At 41.0% G+C, this 19,289-nt stretch overlaps 1 protein-coding gene across 6 annotated transcripts in view; it reads left to right on the top strand.

Annotated features, from left to right (window-relative positions):
- The first annotated feature begins 5,789 nt into the window (after positions 1-5,789).
- LOC115108143 (dual specificity protein phosphatase CDC14AB-like) overlaps positions 5,790-19,289 on the top strand; it is a 51,220-nt gene continuing 37,720 nt past the window's right edge. For 4 of the 6 annotated variants that reach the window (XM_029632162.2, XM_029632166.2, XM_029632161.2 and 1 more), the window contains exons 1-5: positions 5,819-6,292; positions 6,748-6,838; positions 7,257-7,332; positions 11,698-11,790; positions 18,985-19,064. In XM_029632162.2, coding sequence (XP_029488022.1) covers positions 6,196-6,292; positions 6,748-6,838; positions 7,257-7,332; positions 11,698-11,790; positions 18,985-19,064 — 437 coding nt within the window. In that variant the 5' untranslated portion in view covers positions 5,819-6,195. Of the gene's footprint in view, positions 6,293-6,747; positions 6,839-7,256; positions 7,333-11,697; positions 11,791-18,984; positions 19,065-19,289 lie in introns of all 6 variants that reach the window. The other 2 variants (XM_029632164.2, XM_029632165.2) reach the window with 2 other exon arrangements.

Here is a 19,289-nt window from a genome sequence, read left to right as displayed (position 1 = left end):
GTATGACACAGTCTTGACAACTCCCTTAACTATTCCTGAGATATTCACTTACCAGAAAGAATTTGAATGTCAAAATCACAAAAATTATAATTACACACACTTCTTTTCAAATGTCCACCGCATGTGCTAATTTTGACCGCAGCCATTTTTTTAAGAACCAGGAAGATGAAGCTGTCAAGGTCCGCATCCCCACACATCATATCATTGAAAAACCTAGAATGTCCTCTTAAAGGGACAACAGGACTTTTTAAATCTTTTAATTTCACCTTTATTTAACCAGGTAGGCTAGTTGAGAACAAGTTCTCATTTGCAACTGCGACCTGGCCAAGATAAAGCAAAGCAGTGCGACAGAAACAACACAGAGTTACATGGAATAAACAAAACATAGTCAATAATACAGTAGAACAAAACGCCTTAATACAGTGACTGTATGGCCTCAGAATTACGGACCAAGAACTGATGTTCACTAGAGAGGACAAAAATGAATTGCTGGGTCTCAAGAGGCTATGGGCCCTTTAAAAAAGAAAAGCTGCACACTCTAGGAGCAATCATTTATTTCCAATGTTTTGACAGCCAAGCTGTTTTCATCAGGGTATAATCTCTATTGGCCCACCTTGGGGGTTCAAAGGCCATACATGGGGGTACATCAAGATAGAATGGGCTGTAATGGGTGGCGTTCTATAAACACATGGTACCCCAGCTGATAACTACACCAAATGTCATACAGCTACACTGAACAAAAATATAAACGCAACAATTTCAATGATTCTACTGAGTTACAGTTCATATAAGGAAAGCAGTCAATTGAAGTAAATTCATTATGCCCTGATCTATGGATTTCATATGACTGGGAATACAGATATGCATCTTTTGGTCACAGATACCTTGAACAAAAAAAAGGTATGGGCGTGGACATGAAAATCTGTCAGTATCTGGTGTGACCACCATTTGTGCAACACATCTCCTTCGCATAGTGTTGATCAGGCTGTTGATTGTAGACTGTGGAATGTTGTCCCACTCCTCTTCAATTGCTGTGTGAAGTTGTTGGATATTGGCGGGAACTGGAACACTCTGTCGTACATGTCACTCCAGAGCATCCCAAACTTGCTCAATTGGTGACATGTCTGGTGAGTATGCAGGCCATGGAAGAACTGGGACATTTTCAACTTCCAGAAATTGTGGGCAGATCCTTGTGACATGGGACCGTGCATTTTCATGCTACAACACGAGGTGATGGTGGCTGAAGTATGACACGTCAATGGATCTCAGGATCCTGTCACGATATCTCTATGCATTCAAATTTCCATCTGCAAAATGCAATTGTGTTCATTGTTCAAAGCACGCAGATGAACTATTCTGAGACGGCTTTTGACAGTTTGTCCAAACCCACAATTTCATCAGCTGTTTGGGTGGCTAGGCTCAGACTATCCCGCAGGTGAATAAGTCGGATGTGGAGGTCCTGGGCTGACGTGGTTACACGTGGTATGCAGTTGTGAGGCCAGTTGGAGAGCCAAATTCTCTAAAATGACATTGGAGGCAAAACTAATGTTAATTTTTCTACCATAAGAGAAATTGACATTAAATGATCTGGCAACAGCTCTGGTGGACATTCCTGCAGTCAGTATGCCTATTGCATGCTCCCTCAAAACTGTGGCATTCTGTAGTGTGACAAAACTGCACAACTTAGTGGCCTTTTATTGTCCCCAGCACAAGGTGTACCTGTGTAATGATCATGTTGTGGAATCAGCTTCTTGATATGTCACACCTGTCACGTGGATGTATTATCTTGGCAAAGGAGAAATGCTCACTAACAGGGATGAAATAAGCTTTTTGTGCATATGGAACATTTCTTGGATATTTTGGGACCAACACTTTACATTTTGAGTTTATATTTTTGTTCAGGGCATATAGATTTAGTCTATATTCAGTCCCAGCGGCCCATTTTCAAAATGCCCAAGCATGTCTGTTATATGTAGAACAAAACAGGACCAGGATTTTGGGGATTTTCACAATTGTATCCATAGAAGGGTCCTTTGGAGGAAGGATTCTTGACATATATTTGACATTTGAATCTTAAAACATAATTGAGAAATCATTCATTGACATTGGAACATTTGACATTTTGGGCTTACTCAGGCCTCCTTTAATAAGACACCACATAGTTCCATCTGTCGGTGCTACAGAGCAAATATTGGTGTCATGTGAAGCTTTACCACTTGCTCTAATATGAGTAGTGTTTTGATTTCAATAACAATTTATTATATTAATTTATTATTATTGATCAATATTAACATTAATATTGAAAACATGCTGTTTTTGATATGGCAATAGTTTATATACAGTACCAGTCAACAGTTTGGACAAACCTACTCCTTCCAGGGTTTTTCTTAATTTTTAAAAAACTTAAAAACTTTTAAAAAAATCTAAATTGTAGAATAATAGTGAAGACATCAAAACTATGAAATAACACATGAAATCATGTAGTATCCAAAAAAGTGTTAAACAAATCAAAATATATTTAATATTTGAGATTCTTCAAAGTAGCCATCCTTTGCCTTGATGACAGCTTTGCACACTTTTGTCATATACACTGCATTCTAACAAACTGCCGGTAATGAGGGCATCAACTCACATAGCTAGTGAAGTATTAAAGCTTCAGTCTTTATAGATGATGTCTAGTTCCACTATTTATGGAGAAATTGTATATTTTAGTTTAGGGCTTCTGCAATATGTAATGGTTAGTGGCTGCTGAGGGTTGTCGAGGGCATCAGCAATAGTCCAATTGCTGAAAAGGCTGGCTTTTTTTCTAATCACCAATTGCATAACTTCAATTAAATGTGTATTTGAACTAATGAACCACTGAACTAATGGCTACAAAATTATTAGGTAACATATTTCATTAAATAACATGTAAGGTTGAAGGTTACAGAGCATCGTTTTAAGGTGGTCAGGGACAGAAGAGCTTATGAATCAGCAATGTTCCTTTTGTGTTTACCTAAATCTTTGTATTATCACGCTGAGACATCTCAACAGAGCACACCTTTCCATTTGGAAACTTGGTTATTCACCAGCAGTTTTCCTCGTGTTATATGTCACTCACTGACAAGTCACTCAATTAGCCCATGTCAGTTAACATTTTTTAAATTGGTTACTTAGTCTAACCAGCGATCTTAACTTGTAGTAATCATGGCCGAATTACCGACCGGGCACGTGCCCAGAGGCCCTGATCTCCAGGGAAACTCCAATGAATTTTGTTAGTCACTCTCATTCAGATTTCATATTAACATGGCATAAGTTATGGCAAAATGTGTAGAATTGCAGGAAATTAGCTGTAAAACAACAACAAAAAGTATGTAAAGCAAAACATATTTATTTACCTTTTGTTAAAGAAGCACTTTCAAACTTTTAAAAATAATTTCAGCCAGTAGTTTTGAAAGAGGTGCTCAGGAGCCAAAAGTTGTCCCTGTTTTTTTTGTGTACTACGTCATCAAATTGTGCAAGCTGATTCCGGTCATCAGTCGAGCGGTGTTTCCTCTGACACATTGGTGCATCTGACATTAGGGTTAAGAGAGCAGTGTGATAAGAAGTAGGCGGGCAGGCGTGTCATGTTCCGGAGGACTCTGGAGCAGTGGAAACGCATTCTCTGGAGTGATGAATTCACCATCTGGCAGTCCAATGGCCGAATCCAGGAGAAGGCTAACAGAGGAGAACGCGGATGCCAGGAGAATGCTACCTGCCCGAATGCATAGTGTCCACTGTAAAGTTTGGTGGAGGAGGAATAATGGTTTAGGGCTGTTTTTTATGCTTTGGGCAAGGCCCCTTAGTTCCAGTGAAGGGAAATCTTACGCTACAGAATACAATTACGTTCTAGACGATTCTGTGCTTCCAACTTTGTAGCAACAGTTTGGGGAAGGCCTTTTCTTGTTTCAGCATGACAATGCCTCCCCGCACAAAGCGAGGTCCATACAGAAATGGTTTGTAGAGAGAGGTGTGGAAGAACTTGACTGGCCTGCACAAAGCTCTGACCTCAACTTCATTGAACACTTTTTGGATGAATTGGAATGCCGACTGTGAGCCAGGCCTGATAGCCAGACCTCACTAATGTTCTTGTGGATGAATGGAAGCAAGTCCCCACAGCAGTGTTCCAACATCTAGTGGAAAGCCTTCCCAGGAGAGTGGTGGCTGTTATAGCAGCAAAGGGGGGGACCAACTCCATATTAATGCCCACGATTTTGTAATGAGATGTTCGACGAGCAGGTGTCCACTTACTTTTGGTCATATAGTGTATGTAGAATGCTCTATTGTTGTTTAATAGTCATTTTCAATTAGTATGCGAACATTCTAATTTGTGTCAACATTATTTTATCAGCCAGCAAACATTCTATTGTAGCTACAACATATACAGTATAAATGTGTGAAAAACATAGAAAGCTACTTTGTTGGAGAGGTTATCATATCAATTTGGTCAGGGGCTTGTGGGGAACAATTTAATACGATTAACCCTTTGCTACCCAAAAGTGTACAAATCTTTCTGCTTGACATGGACCAATAGTTCTGGGTGGTTTATATAGCATTTTATAAACTGGGTGGTTCGAGCTCTGAATGCTGATTAGCTGAAAAGCATGGTATATCAGACCGTATACCATGGGTATGACAAAACATGAATTATGTTGGTAACCAGTGGTCTAAAGTACTTAATTAAGTAAAAATACTTTAAAGCACTACTTAAGTAGTTTTTTTGGGTATCTGTATTTTACTATTTCTATTTTTGACTATTTTTACTTTTACTTCACTACATTCCTAAAGAAAATGCTGTACTTTTTACTCCATACATTTTCCCTGACACCCAAAAGTAACATTTTGCATGCTTAGCAGGACAGAAAATGGTCCGATTTGCACACTTATCAAGAGAACATCCCTGGTCATCCCTGCTGACTCTGATTTGGCTGACTAACTAAACACAAATGCCATGTTTGTAAATGATGTCTGAGTGTTGGAGTGTGACCCTGGCTATCTGTAAATAAATACAAAACCAGATAATTGTGCTGTCTGGTTTGCTTAATATAAGTATTTTTTATTATTATTTGTACTTTTACTTTTGATAATTAAGTATATTTTAGCAACTACATTTACTTTTGATACTTAAGTACATTTAAAACCAAATACTTTTAGACTTTTACTCAAGTTGTATTTTACTGGGTGACTTTCACTTTTACTTGAGTAATTTTCTAGTAAGGTATCTTTACTTTTACTCAAGTACGAGAATGTAGTACTTTTTCCACCACTGTTGGTAACCAGTTTAAAATAGCAATAAGGCACATCGGGGGTTTGTGATATATGGCCAATATACCACTGCTAAGGGCTGTGTTCTAGCACTCCGTCATGCCTTAGCACAGCCCTTAGCCGTGATATATTGGCCATATACAACACCCCCTCGGGCCATGTTGCTTAATTCATCTCTGTTAACTCAGAAGTAAAATATTGTGTAATTTGGTCAGTTGCACACAGAATTTGCTCACGGGAGATTTAATAGCATCTCATTCTCATGATGTTATTTTGCATTTCCTATCAGATATAACTTTGTCAATAATTCACTGGGCCGTGCTGAACAGGCATACAAAGTGTCTTACTCAAATAGGCCTGTTTACACAGTGATGCTTACACATACTGTTATAGAGTTTTTATTATACTCTTTACTGTGCCCTTAACTCTATTGTTGAGTATCGGCACAAGTGATTTTGATCGCTGATTGGTTGAGGTAGATGTGACCTAGCAACGTGCCTTTGTGTGGTGATTGGATGGATACCATGTGACGCCCTATCCGCAATCATGGCAGGGAAAAGATTTGTGCGGTGTGGGAAAGAAGTGAAGAGGACGTCTGTTGTGTGTAATGCATTGATATTTTCCTCAGTTGTTAACGCAGCGCGGAATGAAACCAAGAGGCATGCAAATATTTTTTTGCTGCAGGGCTTCACTTTATCCTTGGGCATGGATTTCGAATCGGAATGTCCAAATGACGTGTAATTTATTATTTCAGGCTAGACAGAGTAGAGTAGTGCGTGGCTAGCAACTAGGATAGCTTCTGTCTATCCAGCTAACTTCATTACTGTACTTTAAAAAATACATAGATAGCTAGATAACGTATCAGACTAACTTTTTCCCAGTTTAGTTGGTTTTTGCAACTTGTCTGTGTCGATGCCTCTCGACAGTCTTAAACATTCTGCTATTCTTTCAACTTTGTTTAAAATGGCAGACGACATAGAATTGATAGGAGCTTCTGAATTTATAAAAGGTAAGTGGAAATGAGGTAGTTGTGTGAACTTGCTAACGTTAACTAACAGTTATCAAGTTAGCCAACTCAATAACGTTAGTATTTCGCCAACCTGGCTACTAACTAGTTAGCGCGAGCGAGCCAATGTACTGGTCAGGCTCCTCTCTGTCTGTGATTGACACATGCGTTCGAGAACTGCTAACTTGATTACTCATATTTAACTATTTTCAAAGTAAATTAAACTAGCGAATTAATCTGCCATTTTGAGTTTAAAACTGACAGACATTTGCTTGAACGTAGCAAGCTTTGTACGGCAAGTCACGCTACTTATTAATGACCGCTTGCGGGAAGCGAGAGAGACAGTCGCATGAGGAAAACAATGTTGCCATAAACGCATTCTTCCTTTTGTAAAGTGGATGGCGGTTTTTATCGTCCCGCAATGTTTGTTGTTAAATGTATCCATGTTTTTTTTCCAGATCGATTATATTTTGCTACCCTAAGAAGCAAACCAAAAAGCACTGCAAACACACACTACTTCTGCACGGATGACGAATTTATCTATGAAAAGTAAGTTTTTTTTTGTTGTGTTTTTTGTGTGTGTTCTCCCTCCCAGAATCTATTCTCACTTCCGTTCACTTCAGTGCATTTGATTAGCTACACTTTATTGGACAGCGGCAACAAGTCGCTAAGGCTGTTGAGGGAGCTTTCATTGCAATTATGTAACAGCTTTTCATTATACGTTTTCCAACGCAGATTAATAAAACCATTGTGTTCCACTCTGCTTGGGGTTGACCAATGGTTTACACAAGCTTAACCCTCCCCGCTGTGGTTACAATACACACATATTTAATTGATAATACATATAGCAGATGGGGTTAATTACTGAATAGGATAGCTTAGTCATCTCTGTATTAGACATTTCTATTTAGAATATCAATCATTTAAATAAGTAGTCTGACATTTTTAAATGTTAATTATATTTCAGCTTCTATGCAGATTTTGGACCCCTCCACCTAGCCATGCTGTATAGATATTGTTGTAAACTCAACAAAAAGCTGAAGGTAAGTCATGTGCCTCTATCTCAAGCCTTACCTCCCTCAGTAAGAATGTACAGTATGCATCTGTGACAACAAAACCACTTGTGTAATTCTACCTCCCACACCCTAATTGACAACAACTGCAAGGTTTGTGACATTTGAGAACATGGCAACTCATAGAGTAGTGTGGTTTTATGGGGTTAGTTATTAGATAATTACAAAACCCACACATTTTTTCCTCGCCTAGAGTGTAGTTACTTGCAAGGCAATAATAAATTCATAGGCCCTACCAAACATTTTTCTGTTTGACAGTTCCTCGCATTGTGAAACTTGAAGGGTAAGAATGGAATGAATGGACAAAACAAAAGTCCTCAGACCGTGTAAATTAGGGCTTTGGTGAAGTTATTGGTGTTCTGTTTTTAGCCACCCTACACCTGTCCCAAAACTGCGTTGTCACTTTCCCTCGGGCAGAGAGAGTCATTGGAGATGCCAGGATAAGCTGGCCTTCATTGCTCCCCGTTGCTCAGCAGTTTTATTAGGCTGACACAACACCACAATCTAGTCCAATTTGTAGTATAAGCTACAGCTATATTCTTGTCTATTCTGGAGCCTCCCAAAATAATGATTTGATGATACTGTTTGTCATGTTTGGTGCAAGTGAAATCGGGAGTGTTATTACCACTTTTGGTAACAGGAGAGGCATTTTGTTTATAGATCTACCTTTGTTATTATTTGTTGATGTGCATTAGAATTCGAGTTCAATCAGGGCCTGGCTTTTATCCAAGAGTCATTACATTGTTGCGGTTTATGATTTGTAACTCACTTTTATGCCATGATTTTACATGAAGCTAGTTTGTTAGGCTAACCTGAGTATTTATGACTTCTTGTTGACATTCAGGGTACATAAATTCTCCAGATATGTTGCTTGTTCAGCCATCTATATTATCTTCAAATCTAAATGGGGTCTAGGTGATGTGAAGTTCTATCTAGGTCTACTCAATTTTAGCTTTCAATTGCCCTTTTAAAAGGCCCACCAGGCCAAAACCTTAACAAGACCCTAGTCAAGGGGAGGTCCCATCGCTTTTGTGTAACTCGGTTATTCTCAACTGGATGGGTGCAGGGTGACTGAGTAAAAAAAAAAAATATATATATATATATATATTTTAAATACTCCAGTCTGACCTTAAATTACATAAACCAGGTAGAAGTTGTGTAGAAATTATGAATTAAAATGTTTAAATAATGTTACCTCAAGACTTTTTAAAATTCATCCTTTCACAGTATTTTCAATATTTTCGTTGATTTTGTGGTCTCAAACCAGAGTTTATTAACATTCTTCATCAAGAATATTAGCATCATTTAATTATTGAAAGAGGTGGGAATGTTGTTCCGTTGACATATAATTGCTACATTTACTATCAATATAGCATTAAAAATCGTTTTCAGATTGTATTTTGGTGATTATTTTTCGCCACACGAATATTGCGTTACGACTGAAACAACTTGGAACAATTTGGGTCCCGAGGCAAAGCCAGTTGAGAACCACTTGTCTAACTCATGTCCTTCTACCACCTTGTGAATGTAACTCTCAGATGGTGTCATTAATAGAGGTTCTGCGTCTGTCTTTTTGTCCTGTCAATTTTCCGACGATGCAGACAATCTGTAGGTCTGTCATATGTAGATGTTGGTCAATGTTGAAGGTAAAGTCTCAAGCAAGCATGATGTTTTTACCACTGCCCCATTTCTCTCCATGCCCCTGCGCTTCGCCCTCCGGTGTTTGTGTTATGAACAGCTTGTTGCCTTAGGGACGGCATTCCTTTGAACCTCACTGGTTTGAATCTGCTGCATGACAAGCTGAGTATCGTCTGGAGAGAAAAATACAAGGAAAAGTGGACAACCCTGATTGAGAAATGCTGAAATGAAACAGTTTGGAGGCTGAAATGTCTGTGAAATGAGTCAGGTTGTCCCTTTGACAATTACGCTTTGACCATCCCACACCTGTTGGACTTGAGTCCATTTGATTTGTGTTTTTGCCCCCACTCATCTACCCTGTTTCCACATCCTCTCACCACTCATGCATGTGTCTGGCCTGGCCTCGGTTTCGTTTAACTTAACCTGTTTAGTGATGCATTTCAACTTTTTTTTTTGCCCTGATCTTTACCCAGAGAGGATCAAGGAAGTGTAAACGTCTGTTGTTCACTGTTGTTCACTGTGAAGTCGAGCAGATTCAATCCATTTCTAAGATAATTTCAGAAACATCACAAAACCATAAATCAAATCCATCCATGTGTATTGCTTCAATATCGTGGAGGTTTAGGCCTACTATTTTAGGTCTAGACCTACATCATCTGGCAAACCTTGTTAGATAGTCTGAAGTATTTTGCATATAAAGTGAAAACATTACAGCAGATTAAGTCTGTTTTCCCCAGAATCCAATATAAGCTATGTTTTCGTGGTTACATTTCTCTAAGATAACATTTACATTTTTACATTTAAGTCATTTAGCAGACGCTCTTATCCAGAGCGACTTACAAATTGCTGCGTTCACCTTAAGACATCCAGTGGAACAGCCACTTTACAATAGTGCATCTAAATCTTTTAAGGGGGTGAGAAGGATTACTTTATCCTATCCTAGGTATTCCTGAAAGAGGTGGGGTTTCAGGTGTCTCCGGAAGGTGGTGATTGACTCCGCTGTCCTGGCGTCGTGAGGGAGTTTGTTCCACCATTGGGGGGCCAGAGCAGCGAACAGTTTTGACTGGGCTGCGCGGGAACTGTACTTCCTCAGTGGTAGGGAGGCGAGCAGGCCAGAGGTGGATGAACGCAGTGCCCTTGTTTGGGTGTAGGGCCTGATCAGAGCCTGGAGGTACTGAGGTGCCGTTCCCCTCACAGCTCCGTAGGCAAGCACCATGGTCTTGTAGCGGATGCGAGCTTCAACTGGAAGCCAGTGGAGAGAGCGGAGGAGCGGGGTGACGTGAGAGAACTTGGGAAGGTTGAACACCAGACGGGCTGCGGCGTTCTGGATGAGTTGTAGGGGTTTAATGGCACAGGCAGATAAAGCAATTTAATTTCTCTATAAACACTAACCTATTGGTGCCATAAATGCAACAAGTAGGTCACTTCCCTCGGGCCTAGATGATGGTATTGATTCATGACCAGGCCCAATGTCTTTTGCTATGGTAAAATATTCCTCCCACACCCGTCCGCAATGGAAGTTGCTGCCTATGTTTTCCCCTCGGAGGAAAAGACTGAGGTCATCCTTACAAGCCTGTACAGTTTAATTTCCATACCACACTTCAATTAGTATAGAGACTTGAGCTTGCTGCTCCTCACATTTCTGATTAGGCCTTTGTAGCAGCGACTGGATTTGTGTCGATCTTCTAGCTTGCCTTTGCTGCTTCCAAGTGCTTTGGCCCCCTCTGGCAGTGATTCTGAACAAAAACACGGCACACGCTGTCACACACACCTGCAGCCCAGCTGTCCTGCCAGCGGTGACGACATCCTGTCTGCATCTGAACATATCAGGGTTTTTCTGAATCTAAAACGTGCTTAGGTGGTGGGCGCGGCAATGGGCGTGTCTGCCCATCTTTTCAGCCCCCATCTTGGCGGTGTAGAGGATTTAGTGAATTTTTAAGCCAATTTCCTGCAATTCTACAAATTTCTCCATGGCGCTGAGAGATTTGTGCAGTTTTAAAGCAAATATCCTGCAATTCTATGCATTTTGCCATGGCTAATGCTGTTCTTTTGCTGAAACATAACAAAATCAATACTGCAAAATTAATTGGTTTTTGATTTTTTTTTAAATTCTCCCTGACTGTCTAGCTAGTGATTGTTAGTTCTCAGATTATATTATAATTAACTTTTTTTAGTCATTTTAATTTTACACTGAATGCCTTTTTCCATCGTGAAAATAATTTAAAAGTTATATATATATATTTTTTCATAGCTTGTCCTGGGCGTCCCGAAAACAGTTAGGCGGCCCGCCTAAGGATTTCAATGGCAGAAAAAAACTTTCATTTGAGTAATATCATATACAAGCCAGAACTAGATGTGCTCTCAGGTCTATTAATTAGCTCAAACTGCCATGTTCTTGCATCTTTCTCTTGAGTAGAAAATAGGAAGCTGACGAGTTCATCGTTGTTGATTTCTATTTTCTGCCACTAACTTTTATATAGGCCTAGCGTATGTTTATGCCACATATAAATACATGATCATGCATAGTACTGTACAACCGATGGTCACCTAACCATCGTTTAGACATGGTTTGGTTGAGTTTGACTCATCCAGTGTTTGTGGATATCTTGATCAATTGTTCTAATCTAAATACCTTTAATGTGATGTTTTAATTGTTGTTTTTTCCCCCTTACGTGTGTTCTCTCCTTTTGTCTGCAGTCCTTCACACTGACCAGAAAGCGAATCGTACACTACACCAGCTTTGACCAGCGGAAAAGGGCCAACGCTGCTGTTTTAATCGGTGCCTATGCTGTGAGTGTCCTCTCTCTCTCGCTCACTGCAGGGAAAGGAAGTTATGCAAGGGGAATAGTGTATTTTGGGGCATTATGTCATGCTGCACCTCCTTAAATAATGCAGCTCAACTCATTTTGCTTTAGTATCAATATACCCAGATGGTCCGATGCACATTTTCCCTAGCGTATTGTTTTTATTTGGTTTCACCGGTATTGTTGTCAATCAAGGCCTTTTGAGTGCTTCTTTCAGCCAGTGCTGACGTCCTTCAAGGTGACAACCCCTGCAGTTTTAGCCATGCCAGCCAGATCTCTCTGACTCCCTTGGAGTCAGAATAGAAACGGATGGGAGCTGCTGATTTTATATATAGTCAGCCCTATTGTCCTCAATGTCCTGCCACAATGGCTCTATCTTCCAGCCCTTTTGAATGCCCAGCAGCTCCTGTTGCACTAGGTCCTATTCATTTGGCCCCATGCTGCCAGCCATCCATGGTTGAAGGCTGTCCTTTCGCTTCCAATCAGATACCAGCCTAAACTGTAATGTGTGACGGCATCCCCTGCCAGCTGGCTGCTCTGTCACGTGGCAGTAAACGAGGGGATTTATGTAGTGCTTCTGTGATGATGACATGGCTTATGACAGATGACATGATGATTATCTCCGGCAATGTGGGTCAGTAGTGTTTCACTTAGTGGACTGTGCCCAGTCTTTACCCCAAGGGAACAGACGGTGGGGTCAGCATCGGTCATGACAACCTTTTGTATATAACTTAAGGTCCTTCTCTGAATATTTCCATTGTGATGCCCAGCATCTAGAAGCTTTAATAAACCTGGACTTGACCCTCCTCTAAGGTAAGCATATGCTATATCGGGCTTCATTCTGGTTTTGGCCCTTAATGTATAAACGCATGGTTGATAAACCACAGTTGTGTATCTCAACCATGTTTACAGTTTCTTAACTAGCTAGCCTATCTAAATCCCCAAGTAATATTGTATTGCTGGCCTGGGTTCGATTGAATAGGGCCTTTTGTCTGTAGCACTCTTTGTCTTGCTAGCAGGCAAGGCAGGCCACATAGCTCTGGGAGGAGATATTAATAAGCAGCGTTGCAGCAGGGGGCATGCTGGATTATAATCTGGATTTGGGTTCCTATCCTGGATAACAGTGGCATGAGGATGGTTGCATGCCGTAATACCCCCTGGTCCTCCCCAAACAACAAACACCCCTGAAGTGAACCCTGTATAACATACTGTCCTATGCACAGCTGTACTTAAGGTTCCATGCTAGCTTTGTCCTCTCAGCATGTCTAGACACTAGCCATATTGACACATGGTCAGATGCTCTTCAATATTTATCCATGCGCGGAAGAATTTGATGTACTGCACTTTCTAACAACAAATAGGAGTTGATCCACTCACCTTAAAGGATAAGTTTACCCAAAATCCACAAACTCCCAAGTGATTCTGTACATTGAAACTAGTTAAGTGGAGTTTGTCCCCCCTCCCCCTTTCTCCAGTGCTGTACTGAAACCAGTGCAAAAAAGGTTCACGTGACTCGTGACGTTGCTGGATGCAGGCCTCGCTGTGCTCCGTTGCCAGTGAATTGATGATTCAGAAATTCTGTATTGAAAGCGTATGTCAAATTAGCTATTTTTGTCAAAAGTATTAGTGGTTTTGAGTAAGGAAATGTGTACTTAAACACCTGAAACAATTTCCCTAATTTATATAATTGTTTTATGTTGGCGACTGCCACAGTAGCTGAGATGGATAACAGCTGTGCATGTGTGCTCTTGGGGGAATCCCTGCTATGTAGCAACTTCACATTATGACCTTATTCCCAGATGTTTTTTTTTCTGAGAAGTGTAGACCGCGTTACACATTAGTTTATACAAGGTAAACAACAACCTAGAAATCTGTCTGACGACAAAATACTCGCAAGTTGTGAAGAACTCTGGAAAGTCACCGACGGTGTCGTCGAACCGTATTTATTTGAGCCTGAGTATTTGGATGAAGAATTGAGGCAAATTGAGCTTCAGTTGGCCGTCGCTGCCGCAGCAGAAGCTGCACCACTGACCCAACTCATGCCCAGGATCAACAGACTGGTGGTGCAGTTTTGGGAATTATGCTCCAATACCTCGAATGAGGAATGTTTGTGCTGCAGAGAATTTGAATAAGTTACGAAAATTCTTACAGAAATTGAGGAACGTAATGATAAGAAGTTAGTTTGCTTTTGCAATCACAGGGATTTTGATGCCCATAAACCCTGGTGTCCTTGATTATTTTTTTCCTTTTTCGTATCTAGTGAGGTAAGTAGCTTAACTTTACTTTATTGAATGATTGTTTATCACGAACATCTGAGCGGGACCGTTAGTTGGTTTCTGTTTTCATATTAGCCCAAAACATTAAATAGCCTGTTGTCTCAACCCCCCCCCCCCCCCCCCCCTCTCATAAATGAATAGGGTATATAGTTCATTCGGAAAGTAATCAGACCCCCTGACTTTTTCCACTTTTTCTTTTCTTTAACGTTAGACATATATGATATATGCTTATCAATCTACACACAATACCCAATAATGACAAGGCAAAAACAGGTATTTAGATTTTTTTGGGGCAAATGTATATGTTTTTTTATTTACGGAAGTATTCAAACCCTTTACGCAGAACTATGACAGCCTCGAGTCTTGGGTATGAGGCTACAAGCTTGGCACACCTGTATTTGGGGAGTTTCTCCCATTTCTTCTCTGCAGATCCTCTCAAGCTCTGTCCGGTTGGATAGGGAGCATCGCTGCACAGCTATTTTCTGGTCTCTCCAGAGATGTTAGATCGGGTTCAAGTCTGGCCCCTGGCTGGGCCACTCAAGAAACTTCAGAAACTTGTCCTGAAGCCACTCCTGCGTTTTTTGCTTTTTTGCTTTCGGTCATTGTCCTGTTGGAAGGTGAACCTTTACCACAGTCTGAGGTCCTGAGTGCTCTGGAGCAGGTTTTCATCAAGGATTTCTTTGTACTTTGCTTCGTTCATATTTCCCTCAATCCTGACTAGTCCATGCCGCTGAAAAACATCCCCACAGCATGATGCTGCTACCACCATGCTTCACCGTAGGGATGGTGCCAGGTTTCCTCCAGATGTGTCGCATGGCATTCAGGCCAAAAGAGTTTAATCTTGGTTTCATCAAACCAGAGAATCTTGTTTCTGAGTCCTTTAGGTGGATTTGCCAAACTCCAAGTGGGCTCTCATGTACCTTTTTACTGAGGACTGGCTTCCGTCTGGCACTCTAGAGCTCTGTCAGTGTGACCATCAGGTTCTTGGTCACCTCCCTGACCAAGGCCCTTCTCCCCTGAGTGCTCAGTTTGGCTGGGCGCCCAGCTCTAAGAAGAATCTTGGTAGTTCCAAACTTATTCCATTTGATGGAGTCCAGTGTGTTCTTCAATGCAAAAAAATTGATACCCTTCCCCAGATCTGTGCCTCAACACAATCCTGTCTTAGAGCTCTACGGACAATACCTTTTGACCTCATTGCTTAGTTTTTGCTCTGACATGTACTGTCAACTGTGGGACCTTATATAGACAGGTGTGTGCTTTTCCTAATGATGTCCAATCAATTGAATTTACCACAAGTGGACTCCAATCAAGTTGTAGAAACATCTCAAGGATGATCAATGGTAACAGGATGCACCTGAGCTCAATTTCAAGTCTCATAGCAGAGGGTCTGAATACTTCTGTAAAAAAACAAGTTTAAAAAAAGAGATGTGCAGAATTTTTCACCTGTTTTTGTCATTATGGGGTGTTCTGTGTAGATTGCTGAGGAACTTTTTTTATTGAATCCATTTTAGAATAAGGCTGTAGCGTAACAAAATGTGGAAAAAGTCAAGGGGCCTAACTACTTTCAGAGTGCACTGTATGCTAACCTGTAGAGCACACCTAGGCCTTTATGTTTACATTATATGGTGCAATGGTAATAACACAATAAGAACACCTGCAACTTCAAGAATTAAACTCCACTGAACTTGTTTAGATGTATGAAATCACTTGGGAGTTTCTGGATTTTGGGTAGACTCCTTTTTAAAGTGGATATAGCTATTTAAGGGATTTATGAATTAATGATATGTACCCATTGATTCTTGACGAATATAACTTATAAATGCCTCATGAGCTTAGTTTAAATGTTGTACCTTCAGAAGTCAAACTATATAAGCTGTTTTACTCTGTATTTTTCAGTAGTTTCGTTCTGAATGGAACAATACATTTGTTTCCCTTCCATTCCACATTTCCAACAATCGAAAAGTTCTGAACCAGTTCAAACCATAAAGTAACATTTTATATCGTTCCTTTTTAAACCTGTTTTTATATATAGCTCAACATTAATCAATCAGTGCTTATAGAGCACCAATCAGTGACTCGCATCCTTCAGAGCGTTGGCTTAACGTTGGACCAGAGATAGCTAACAAGCTTTGTGTGTGCAGAGCGGCAGCGGAATACATTTCCTGTATTGGCCAATAGGAGACTGGTAACGTTGTTGGAAGAGTATTGCACTGATGGTGTGTCTAATCTGTCACTCGGTGACCCTCATTTTAAGCTGCTATCACTTATTCCTTCCTAGACCATCTCTCCAGGGTAGATGCACAAAACGAAGTGCTGAGCTAAATTTTGCCTGAACCTTGACCGATGCCCAAGATGAACGTTTCATTCATTGACACTGAAATATCACGTTCTCTTTCAAAACCAGGCCATATAGTGTCTCCCAGCTGCATGAGTCATTAGCTCTCAAATGCACACTGAGGACATAGCATTCAGAAATCAATATCGTGCCTGATGAACTGCGATTGAACCAATTTAGATGGGATGGGATGTTTGTCTGCGTTGTTATAACCTCTGTAGCTACATCACTTTAATAAGGAGAGAATGTACTGGGAACACGGCAGGGAGGTCTGCTACTCCCTGTGTTTTCTTTCCAAGTGGGTCTCCATTGATCCAGTCACGTGATTGTGTGGGCTCTGAGGAGCCCTCCTGGCCCTGCTCTCATTACAGAAGTGTGTTGCTGCTCTTTAATACAAATGACCCGCTTTCAACCTGAGAGGGTTATATGTGGGACAAACAGCTGGCCCACATTCTGTAGGATGGATCACGTGGGACAACACACTCCCACACCAGCGGAATAGTTAAATCTGGTGCGTGTGTGATGGATCCAATTGTCTGACTGGTGAATATTTCATGAAGCGGGAGCAGGAATGACAAAGCTCTGTTCTACTTGCTGAGAAGACGCCGGCTTCATGCACTGTTTGGCCTCCGTGTCACCAGACCCACTGACACAAAAGCTGCATTCACAAGCCCACTCTCCCATGCATGGCCCCTAGTCGAGACAAATCATCCAGTCAACCTTTGAATATTGGCACTCTAGGCCAGATTTGCTAATTGTTCAAGCCAGGGTCCTGTTACAGCAGTTGGGTGTAAGAAAGTTGGTCTTAAACGCTAGGTCGGTTTGCGTAGCTACTTCCGACTTTGGGATCAGAATTGACACCTGTTGCACCAAACAAAAATAAGACTAGTCGTAGCTAAGTCCGGCTTAAGCAATGCGCCTTCATGAGATTTAATGCTTCATATTGATGGTTGCTAGGCAGCGGCCATTACTAGGCTGTTACCATCCCCGTGGCAGTTCTAAACTTTGCGAGGCAAGTCCCATCGCTTCGCAAAGCCCACCACTATGCATTACTTTTCTTAACCACAACTGTATGGATCAGTCAGTAATTACTATCACTGAATTACGGAAATAAGTAGACTGCCATTGAAGGCATTTATCGTGTTGTTGCTTACGGAAACTCCCAAAGTCATCCAACCGTTTTAGATGATTTAAAGCAACAGCCGTGTGTTGTCAACTGTAATTTCAGCACCGTTATGATTGGGACAGCGTTATTGCGCTGCTTTGAGACAACTGTGGGGGACTCCTCTTGATAACAGAAATCTGACATTGATTGATTTTTCACAATCTTCGTTTTGAGTATTTGGTTCCAATTAGGCTGGGAAAATGTTCATGATGATAATCTAGTTTGCTCGTCTATCAGTTGTCAGAACATTTTGCTAGCATGTAATGTAGCCTACGCTAGCCTAGTATAACAGGTAGATCGTTTTGCTCCTCACTCATGTTGTAGCCTGGGCTATATTCCGAGTAAAATCCCTTGTCTGATAATCAATCGACGTGAATCTGTTTCACTGAATCTCCGTCTGTATATTTGGTTATTGGATCAATTAGTTGCTGATTTCTGATCAGACGCATTTAGCGTGCTGTAATGTAGTGTATTAATCAAGTGTGTTACTTTTGCTATTGACTCGCGTATAGGCAACTCGAAAAGCTCACAGAGGTTGTGATATATGAATATGAAACTCATACTCATAGTCCTTTTGAAAATATAGATAGCTCATTTCTGTGTGTGTCATGAAAGAATGTCGCAGTTGAACGCCCTATGCCTTCTCTCTACTAGACATAGAATGTACGCCCAGGCGTAGCACGTAGATTGGCTAACGCCCAGGTGGTGCAACAGGTATCATTTTTATGTCTGCCCGTAGAACACATTTTACGTCGGACGTAGAGTTACGACCAACCGGTCCCGGGGCAGTTTTCACTGGTTGTTCACATTGTCTTTATTTACGTTGTTCAAAGTTATTTTTTTGTTGCAAGCCTTTAAAAAAATATATTTATTTTTACATGTAATAACTAGCTAAATCTGGTCCTCTACATCCAAATGTTATGAACACACCTTGTACTCTAGCTGATAAATTAACTTATTCAGTGGAAGTGAAATGGCAGACGTCCTGCTCCACTCTGTCGTTGCTACTCCTTGTATGGATGTGGGACGCTGAGGTGTTGAGTTCCGCAGTGTTTCGTTTTTAGCGTTGGTTCAGATGTGCTACCTGCTTTGCTGACACGGTTGGGAGAGCAACACGTTCATGAATGGATGACTTAACTAGCGTGTGCTTTTTATGTTCTCCATTTGGAGAGCCTGTGGTGCTGAAACATGGCCTACTGGCCTCTACGCTGTTGCCTGTGGAATCTCATCTGTGACACATTCTGTGTCCTTGTCTCCCGATCATGCTATATTAGTGCTCTGAGAACCAATCTTTTCAAAACCTGAATCAATCGGGAAGCTGGAGGATTACCAAAATCATGGAACGATTTTAGTAAATTCAGTCATGGTTTATGAACTGCTTCCTCGTCTCTCTCCCTCTCTCAGGTCATCTACCTGAAGAAGACTCCAGAGGAGGCCTACAGGGCTCTGATCTCAGGCTCCAATTCTTCATATCTTCCCTTCAGGTAAGACCAGCCAGGTCCAGACTATCACACAGCAGCATGGTTTCTTACCACAGAAACCATCATTGGATATTTGCCTTGGAAGCTTATCTTGGCTAATTCCCTTACCTTTGTATCATGGTTGCGCTTACAGAGGTGTTTTTGTTTTACATTGTGTCTCTGCAGTCCATATAGCGGGGCTTTAAGCAGCTCGCGTACCTTTTCGTGCTGTGCTTGCTCTGCCTAGTG

The sequence above is a fragment of the Oncorhynchus nerka genome, linkage group LG24 (assembly GCF_034236695.1).
Source record: "Oncorhynchus nerka isolate Pitt River linkage group LG24, Oner_Uvic_2.0, whole genome shotgun sequence".
Classification (NCBI taxonomy): Eukaryota; Metazoa; Chordata; class Actinopteri; order Salmoniformes; family Salmonidae; genus Oncorhynchus; species Oncorhynchus nerka.
This window is presented reverse-complemented; position numbering and strand designations above follow the sequence as displayed.